Source organism: Ceratotherium simum, chromosome 7 (genome assembly GCF_057802395.1).
Source record: "Ceratotherium simum simum isolate JZ-2026a chromosome 7, ASM5780239v1, whole genome shotgun sequence".
Lineage (NCBI taxonomy): Eukaryota > Metazoa > Chordata > Mammalia > Perissodactyla > Rhinocerotidae > Ceratotherium > Ceratotherium simum.
The window spans coordinates 11655658-11666049 of NC_141906.1; the positions used below are offsets into that span (position 1 = coordinate 11655658).

General features: G+C 42.4%; 1 protein-coding gene across 1 annotated transcript in view; it reads right to left on the reverse strand.

Annotated features, from left to right (window-relative positions):
- The window catches only part of ZDHHC13 (zDHHC palmitoyltransferase 13), a 51061-nt gene extending 41109 nt beyond the window's left edge, over positions 1-9952 (reverse strand). The window contains exon 1 of the mRNA XM_004418514.2: positions 9859-9952. Coding sequence (XP_004418571.1) covers positions 9859-9885 — 27 coding nt within the window. The 5' untranslated portion in view covers positions 9886-9952. The remainder of the gene's footprint in view (positions 1-9858) is intronic.
- Between the last annotated feature and the right edge of the window lie 440 nt (positions 9953-10392).

Consider the following 10392-nt stretch of genomic DNA (forward strand, 5'->3'; position numbering starts at 1 on the left):
CCATATATATGTCTCCCTTCACCCCTTGTGCCCACCCCCCACTCCCATAGCCCCTGGTAACCACAATACAGTTTTCTCTGTCCATGTGTTGGTTTATATTCCACATATGAGTGAGGCCATACAGTGTTTGTCTTTCTCTTTCTGGCTTACTTCACTTAACATAATACCCTCCAGGCCCATCCATGTTGTTGCAAATGGGACAATTTTGTCTTTTTTTTATGGCTGAGTAGTATTCTATTGTATATATATACCACATTTTCTTGATCCAATCGTCAGTCGAGGGACACTTGGGTTGCTTCCACTTCTTGGCTATGGTGAATAATACTGCAATGAACATAGGGGTGCATAAGCCTCTTTGGATTGTTGATTTCAGGTTCGTTGGATAGACTGCCAGTAGTGGGATGGCTGGATCATAGGGCATCTCTTATTTTTAATTCTTTGAGGAATCTCCATACTGTTTTCCATAGAGGCTGCACCAGTTTGCATTCCCACCAGCTGTGTATAAAGGGTTCCTGTTTCTCCACATCCTCTCCAACATTTGTTGTTTTTTGTCTTGGTGATTATAGCCATTCTAACAGGCATGAGGTGATATCTTAGTGTTTTTTTTTTTTTTTTTTTTTTAAAGATTTTATTTATTCATTTTTTCCCCCCAAAGCCCCAGTAGATAGCTGTATGTCATAGGTTCACATCCTTCTAGTTGCTGCACGTGGGACTCGGCCTCGCGTTGGACAGAGAAGTGGCGCCTTGGGGCTTGCCCGGGATCCGAACCCGGGCCGCCAGCATCAGAGCGCGCACACTTAACCGCTAAGCCACGGAGCCGGCCCTTAGTGTTGTTTTGATTTGCATTTCCCTGATGATTAGTGATGTTGAACATCTTTTCATGTGCCTATTGGCCATCTGTATATCTTCTTTGGAGAAGGGTCTGTTCATTTCCTCTGCCCATTTTTTGATCGGGTTGTTTTTTTGTTGTTCAGTTGTGTGAGTTCTTTATATATTATGGAGATCAACCCCTTGTCAGATGTATGTTTTGCAAATATTCTCTCCCAGCTGGTGGGTTGTCTGTTCATCTTGATTCTGGTTTCGTTTGTCTTGTAGAAGCTCTTTAATCTGATAAAGTCCCACTTGTTTATTTTTTCTTTAGTTTCCCTAATCTGGGTAGGAATCCGAAAAGATTCCTTTATGACCAATGTCAAATAGTGTGTTGCCTATATTTTCTTCTACGAGTTTTATAGTTTCAGGTCTCACCTTCAGGTCTTTGATCCATTTTGAGTTAATTTTTGTGAATTGCAATAGCAGATGGTCCACTTTCATTCTTTTGCACGTGGCTGTCCAGTTTTCCCAACACCATTTATTGAAGAGACTTTCCTTTCTCCATTGTATGTTCTTAGCTCCTTAGTCGAAAATTAGCTGTCCGTATATGTGTGGTTTTATTTCTGGGCTTTCAATTCTGTTCCACTGATCTGTGTGTCTGTTTTTGTACCAGTACCATGCTGTTTTGATTACTACTGCTTTGTAGTATGTTTTGAAGTCAGGGATTGTGATGCCTCCTGCTTTGTTCTTTTTTCTTAGGATTGCTTTAGCTATGCAGGATCTTTTGTTGCCCCATATGAACTGTAGTATTCTTTTTTCTATTTCCGTGAAGAATGTCATTGGGATTCTGATTGGGATTGCATCGAATCTGTAGATTGCTTTAGGTAATATAGACATTTTAACTATGTTTATTCTTCCAATCCACGTGCATGGGATATCTTTCCATTTCTTTACGTCATCATAGATTTCTTTCAATAATGTCTTGTTGTTCTCATTGTATAGGTCTTTCACCTCCTTGGTAAGATTTATTCCTAGGTATTTTATTCCTTTTGATGCAATTGTAAATGGTATTATCCTTTTGAGCTCTCTGTTAGTTCATTATTATCATACAGAAATGCAACTGATTTTTGTAGATTGATTTTGTACCCTGCAACTTTGCTGTAGTTGTTGATTATTTCTAATAGTTTTCCAACGGATTCTTTAGGGGTTTCTATATATAAAATCATGGCATCTGCAAATAGTGAGAGTTTCACTTCTTCGTTACCTATTTGGATTCCTTTTATTCCTTTTTCTTGCCTAATTGCTCTGGCCAAAACCTCCAGTACTATGTTGAACAGGAGTGGTGAGAGTGGGCAGCCCTGCCTCGTTCCTGTTCTCAGAGGAATGGCTTTCAGTCTTTCCCCACTGAGTATGATGTTGGCTGTGGGTTTGTCATAAATAGCCTTTATTATGTTGAGGTACTTTCCTTCTATTCCCATTTTGTTGAGAGTTTTTATCATAAATGGATGTTGTATCTTGTCAAATACCTTCTCTGCGTCTATTGACATGACCATGTGGTTTTTATTCTTTGTTTTGTTGATGTGACGTATCACGTTGATTGATTTGCGGATGTTGAACCATCCCGGCGTCCCTGGTATAAATCCCACTTGATCATGGTGTATGATCATCTTAACGTATTGCTGTATTTGGTTTGCCAATATTTTGTTGAGGATTTTTGCATCTACATTCATCAGCGATATTCGTCTGTAATTTTCCTTCTTTGTATTGTCTTTGTCTGGCTTTGGTATCAAGGTGATGTTGGCCTCGTAGAATAATTTAGGAAGTGTTCCACCTTCCTCTATTTTTTGGAATAGTTTGAGAAGGATGGGTATTAAATCTTCTTTGAATGTTTGGTAAAATTCACTGGAGAAGCCACCTGGTCCTGGACTTTTATTTTTTGGGAGGTTTTTGATTACTGTTTCAATTTCTTTACTTCTGATTGGTCTATTCAGATTCTCCATTTCTTCTTGGTTCAAAAAGTTTTAGGAGGTTGTATGAGTCTAAGAATTTATCCATTTCTTCTTCCCATTTCTTAAAAGTCTCTTTCACAAAGCAAAAGTTTTTAATTTTGCTGAAGTCCAATTTATTAGTTTTTTTCTTTTACGGATCGCCCTTTTGGTGTCACTTCTAAGAACTACTCTCTTGGGACCACAGTTCCTCTGTTCAATGAGGAAGTTCTCCTCCCTCAGAGTTTCAGGTGCCTGTGCTGCCAGGAGACCTCTTTCCTGCTCCTTGAGCCTGACCTAGCACTCCTGGAGTGTTCTTGTCTACAGCGATGCTCCCCTCCAGGCTTGGGAGGGAGCACAGGGAGCAACCCAGACGGATTAAAGGTAAATTAGCTCCTGGTTCAGGGGTTTTTTGCATTCTGGTCTTCCTCCCAAATCTACCTGCTACCACCTACTTTTCAGAATCCTTAAATAGCTGCTACTTGCATTCTGCCTAGTTTAGTCAGTGGAACACACAGGGTGGAACGTGCCTACTCCATCTTACCCAGAACCAGAACCACAAATGCTCTTGTGAACAGGTAAGTTCTGATTTATCTGGTAAATCAACCTCACTACCTGACACTCTTATTTTACATACACTTAACACTCACATACAGCTAAAAGTAAAGATAGGTAGATTAAAACATAAATAAGAACATTACTTTAGGATTCTTTTCATCATGTCACAGTAATTAGAATCATATCCAATTGGAAGAAGAGAAGAGGTAAGGAAAAAGAGCTGAATTATACTCAGAATTTCTGGGTGTCAAAAAGTAGCAGATGTAACAAAAAGTACAGCTAAGATTGAAAGAAATTAGTCTACTTTTAATTAAACAATTTTTTACCGGAATTTTAAAATTATAAAACGATTCATATTCATTTTAAAGATCTAGCAATACAGAAGTGAATAAAGGGTGAACAATCGGGACTCTTTCCTCTCCAATCCAGCACTACCAGAGATACTATTAACAGTTTGGTGTATCCTACCTCATTATGTATACATACTTTCACGTATATAACATCACACAGTATACATACATATAAGTTTTTATCCTTGTCTTCTTCTTTAACAAAACAACAGGATCAAGTTCTATAATTATTTGTCAACTTGCTCATCTCACCTAACAATACATCATGTACAGCCCTGCAGGTCAGTAATACTGGGATATTATTCCAGTGTACAGACCTAGCATAATGTATTCAACCCACTTCCCTATCCTTAGAGATGCAGGTTGATTTCAGCCTTCACTTCTATAAAAACAACCCTATAATTAACATTCTGTACGTTCTATAGCATTGATTCCCCAAAGTAGGACGGCTGGGTCAAAAAAACATGCATTTTAAACATAGATACTGACCAATTACCTTTCCCAATGCACACCCCCAACAGCAAGTGAGTGTTCTTTTTCCCTACAAACCTCCCCAGAACTGAATATTACCAATCTTTTTACACTCTTGCCAATCTGATGGCTAAAAAATGGCATCTTGTTTTTCATTTTCATGCCCCTAGTTGTAATGAATCTGAGGGGTTTTTTTGTTTCATGCTTATTGGCTCTCCATATTTTCTCTTTTATGGAGTTCCTTTTCGTAGTCTACTATTTTTCTAGTGGATTGTGTATCTGTCTCCATTTGTATGTTCGGAAGACTAACTATTTATATAGAGATTTTACATCACAGAAAATTGACTCATTCTACAGACACAAATTTGTTGCCTCTCATAATGCCTTAAGGACATCAGCCTTATTTTTCACATACAAAGTTGAGGAGGATCTCACGTTTCAATGTAAAGAATATCCACAATTAAGAGCATTCATTTATTCAGCAATACTATGTATTTATGATGCACCAAGCATTATGTTAGAGGCACAGAAGACACGGGTGTCTATCCTCCAGGAGGTGAAGTCTATTAGGGCAGATAAGTCAGAGACAGACTAAAGCGACAATGGAAAGCAGTGTGTGATTAAATGGCAAAATGGGCAGTAAAGACTAGAGAACATGAGGTACCTTCTGTTCATGCCCTCGTTTTTTGCCTAATTCCAGATCAGAGTAAAACCTAAATATGATTATATAAACTCAAAGCCTGTTTTCAAAGTCAACAGTCTCCAAAGCGAGGCAAGTGCACTCAAGGCCACATATGCAGTGACCCATTAGGTAACAGGAGAAAATGTTAAAACTTCTATTATAATGACTTTTATCTTTTTTTTAAAAAAAGGGGGGAAATCACAAAAATTTACAAATTTGGCTTCTTTAAGCATTACTAATTTTCAGCACTGGCAGCCCCACTTGATCTGTATGTCAAGCAGGTCACTCCTTACAGCCTGTTTACAAGGTAACCTCGGGGCAGAGTAAAAGTTCCACAACCCAGAAGGGCTGAAGGAGGGACCTTCAGCATATTACAGTATACATCAGGTTACATAATTTTCAAGTTACAGTATCTAATTTTAACTAACTTACCCCTCCCAAAGTGAGCAAGTGGGTTAAACTGATTCCTACAAAGAAGCCTGAACTGAGAATAATAAGAGCATAGTACAAGCAAACAAGAAAAGGGCAGAGCTGACACTGCCATTCACAGCAGGTGCTCTTCATTAGTCACATGAGGTAAAAAACAAAGACAATCTAACCCAACCGAAAAAAAAGCCAGCCTCCCTCCAAAAAAATTCAGAATTATCAAAAGGGCTGATTTGAAGCAAATTGATATCTACTATCTTTAATTCAAAGTCTTACCACGCGTACATACTGACCTATTGATTAATGAATGTGATTTAGAAATATACTGTCAATTCTTACAATAACATGCCCCATGACAATATGAATTTGGTGAGTGGCTCCTGTCCCCACCCCTCATGTACATCAATCAGAGGGGAGTTGAACTTCTGGCGTCCTAGCCAACCACATGACACAGAATCATCCCCATCAATGCGTAAGTTAGAATGATCAATTGCCAACAAGTGACAGCAAACTGCAGGCAGGCCCTGGACGATGCTGACTGTGCGGCTGGAGCCCTGAGCTCCCAGGCTGCTTGCAGCGCAGGCTCCATCCACCATTCCATTAATCTCCCAATACAAGACATTTTACAAAAATGAAAATTTTGGATCCTACTTTTCACATTACGGTGGGGTTTTACTCTAGAGGTGCAAGCTCAAAATTGTTTTACTGAGAGGAATGCATGATCAGAAAAGCTCAGAGACCACAGCTCTAAGTGATCTCCTTTACTCTAGACATCGCCCCCTTCCAAAATTTTACCAGAAGAGCTACATAAGGTGAGAAAGGAGATGACCTGCTTTGGAGGAGGTAACTTTGACTGGAGACAGTCACATAAAGATGTTTAAGGAAAACAACCCATTCCCATCACAAAGACTAAAGCCAACTTTATGTCATGATACTAACTCCTTCTTAGAAATTACTCTCTAGCTATCAAAAAAATTTTAAGTATTCTCTAGTTGTTTCATTTTTACCATGCTAGAATATAAACTCCTTGAGAACAAGGCCAAAGTTACACATTTCATGCTGGCTGTATGATAGTGGCTAATCATCTACATACACTATCTTTGGCTTCAGTTCCAGTTCATTTGTAAAATGAAAGGAGCAGGTCAATATAGCTATCAAGTTCCTTCCAATTCTACGTTGTATGGTTCTAAGAGGAGCTATTACAATGCTCATTATTGCCACTGGTAGAGACTTCATAGCATAAACAAACATCCTTTATGGCAACGGAAGCTTAACTGCTACATAGCTGCCTACAACGTTAAGGTAACAGAATAGACTAAGCAAATTCTCATGACACCAGCAAACTCGTAAGAGTTTTCATTAATCATTCATTCATGGAAATGTAAAGAACACCTACTACGTACCAATCACTGTACCAGGTAATTAGGGATAAAAGATGAATAAGACACGATTCCTGCTACAATCCATTCATTCATTCATTAGATATTTACTGAATGCCTAGACACAGGCATATGGCAATGAACACAACAGACAAGATCCCAAAAAGGGAGGAAAGGGGGATAACAAGAAAGAAACATCAGCTAGATATGTATCTAGCTGAATACTCTCCTCCACAGGGGAAAAAAGTAGAACAAGATATCATGAAAATTATGTAAGAGAGATATGAATGCAACTGTGGTAATTTTTACAACAAAACCCCCAAATTCTTTGATACTTGTTCATCAAGAGGAGTGAGTCTATGTCCCTCCCTCTCAAATCTGAGCTCTCTGACTGCTTCACTAAGATAATACCGCAGAAGTGAGGCCACCAGTTTGCAGGCCCAGGCCTTAGAAACTGGCAGCTTCCTCTTTCTGTCTCTTGAGATGCTCACTCTTGGAACCCAACCACCATGCTGTGCAGAGGCCCAGGCCACATGGAGGTACTCCTGCTGAAAGTCAGCATCAACTGCCAGACATGTGCATGAAGACACCACCAGATGACACCAGTCCCAGCTATCGAGTCATCCCAGCTTACAAGTCTTTCTAGAAGAGGCTCCAGACATGGTGGAGCAGAAACAAACCATCTTGCTATGTCCTATCCAAATTCCTGACACACAGTCCAAGAGCATGACAATGGTTGGTTTACATCACTATGTTGTGGGGTGGTTTGTTACACAGCAATAGATAACTGGAACATATTTAAGATATAAGGGATCATATCTCTCACATAGAGATATCATGAATCAAATTATTTTTCTAAATACTGAATAAGTACTGTTGAAGTTACAGTGGATATTAATTTAAGAGAAAACCACGATCTAGAAAATCATACTCAAACTCTGATGAGGATCACTATCCTGCCAGGCTATCAAATAAAACAAAAAGAAACAGAGAGATCTGACAGATAGCCATTAAAATTTCTCACAACATTAACGGAAGTATCAGAGTTAAGTTTCCAAGTTCATTCACTGGATGATTATTTACAGAGTACCCACCAGTGCTAGGCACTGTTCTAGATACTAGGCAGACAGCAGTGAACATCACAGATAAAAATCACCATCCTAGCAGAACTCACATCCAGCAGAGGGAAGGAGACAACCAACAGGACAAAGAAGTTTGTTAAATGGTATTAAATGCCAAGGAGAAATATAAAGCAGGGAAGGAGGCTAGGGAATGTTGCTGGTAGTGGTGATGATGGGGAGGGTTTGCCACACTGAGGTGACATTTGTCAAGACCTTAAAGAGGTGGGGGAATAAGCCATGTGGGTGTATGAGGAAAGAGCATTCCAGACAGAGCGAATAGTAAGTACACAGGCCTTGAGGCCAGCATGGCTGGTGTTGATTGAGCAAGAAAGTAGTAAAAAATGCGGTCAGAGAGGCAATTGGGGGCCAGATGGTATGAGCAAATTCCGGCAAGAACCCATCAGCGCTCAAGTTGGAATCAGGAGAACTAAATTCACCCAGAGCAGGAAGGTTTTTGTCTGCTCTGGTCACTGATTTGTCTCCAGCACCTATGACAATAAGGAATGAAGTCCCGGCTCTGTCTCTTAGCAACTATTTGACTTTTAACAAACGACTCCAATTTTTTGAGCCTCAGCTCTAATCTCTAAACTGGAATAATAATCCCTCCCCACCTTACGAGGTCACAGTGATGATCAAGAATGGGGAAGTATTTTGCAAACTGTCTAGCACCATATATAGGGAAGATCTTTACATTATTATTGGAAAACTTAACAGCAATTATTACTAACAACAACAGTGATCTCTCTACTTTGCCCTATTAATTTCAATCGCTGAATCACTCTCCCTCTATCTGTCATGGAACTGGGGCAGAGCCATCTTCCCTACAGCAGGAGGAAGTGAACTTTAAGCACTTGAAGGTCTTTGTAAATGAGTGGCAGTAATTAAGATAAGATAATTACTCCTACCATTTTTTCCTTGAGACTCTGAGAAAAAAACCAAGACACAGTTTCCATGTGAAGATTCTACACCCTTTTATAAAATCCAGTCTGCCTGCAAACCATTTTTTTCTGTCAAAATGCAGGAACACCTAATAACACCTGATAACTTCCCCACATGTCTGAGAGCTGAAAGAAGGGAGGGAAAGGGGGGGCATGAGAAACACTCCCAAGATTGGAAAGGCTTTTTTATAGAGGCCAACTAATCCAATCATCTCCTACTGCCTGAATCTCACTAGGAACAGAAAATCTACCTAACTCCCCTCAGACTGGAGACAGCTTGTTTTCTCCTCTGTAAATGCGGATAATATCACCTTCTTAAGGATGCTTCAATTCTGGAATAAAAGCAATGCATATACAAAAGCATCTGGCATACGCTAAGCACTCACTAAATGTTGGCTGAATCTGGATAGTCTTCATTTATTCAACAAATATAAGGCGAACAGCGACACTATGCCAGTCTACTCTAGGCACTGGGAAAGGGCCATAAGCAAACGGACAAAATTCCTGTTCTCTTGGAGCTAACGTGTACCCCCTGTAACTCCCCGCACTGGCTCGTTCTGGTCTGGAACTACATCTGGCTCCTGGAAACACCTCCTCCAAACAATAGAGTCCTTCGGGATTCTGCAGATGGCTATCACGTACCTCCCTTTCCACCCGCTTTCTCCAGCCTAAACAGCCTCAATCCTTTCAAGGAGTAAGCAAGGATGTGGAACAAGACTAAAACAGGGCTGAGTGGGGGGGAGGCGGGTGCCCAGGCGCCCAGACAGAAATCAACAGAACCTCCCAGATTCCAGGCCAAGGTCAAGATGGGTTGGTCCAACTCAGGTGTGTCACCTGACACCTCTCCCGAGAACGGCCGCCCTCCTCTCCCGCGCCCGACGCGTCCCTGCCGAGCACCGGGGTGCCGGCCACGGGGGGCGCCCTGCCCGTGGATGGAGGTGGAGGGCCGGCAGGGCTGTCCTCGCCTTCCTTCCTGGTCGCCTCGGAGAGAACCCCAGCACCATTCTCGATGTTTCCAGTGTTCCCCTCCCAGGCCCCTCCGCCCGCGGAGGCCCCCCCGAGAGCCGCCTGACACCCACGCCCTGCCTCTCCCCGCAGCTCCGGGCCCCCAGGACGGCCAGCGCCCGGCCGCACTCACCTGCGAGTCCAGCCCCGGCCCCTCCATCTCCCCCGCGGCGGCGGCGACGCTGCAAAGTGGCTGCCGCAGCCCTCTCGCCAGCCCGCCTGGAGCAGCTCCGCGCCCACTTCCTGCCTGCGGCCCCGCCTCCGCCGCGGCCCCCCTCGCGCCCTGCGCCGTCAATCGGCCTCAGGAGAGCCAATCCCTGCCCTCCCCTCGGCTGGGGGCGGGGCTTTCTCGCTCCAGGATGGCTAGTGGGGAACCGCGAGCCGGAGGCCCCGCCCCCGGCCCGCCCCCGCCGGACTCTTCCAGCCCCTGGTCAAGGATGTGCGCTGCTCGCCCAGGTGGGCGTGACCCTGTCCTTCATGTCAGACTGCCCCCGTACAGGTCTAGGTTCAGGCTGTTATTCCAGCGTCAATCACCATCTACTGAGAGCAAATCCGGACTTGGCTATTAATAGCTAGATGACTTTGCAAAAGTCTCTTACTTTACCTCAGTTTCCTCATCTGTGAAAATGGGGGAAATAAGGGTACCTGCTTCACAGAATTGTCAGGA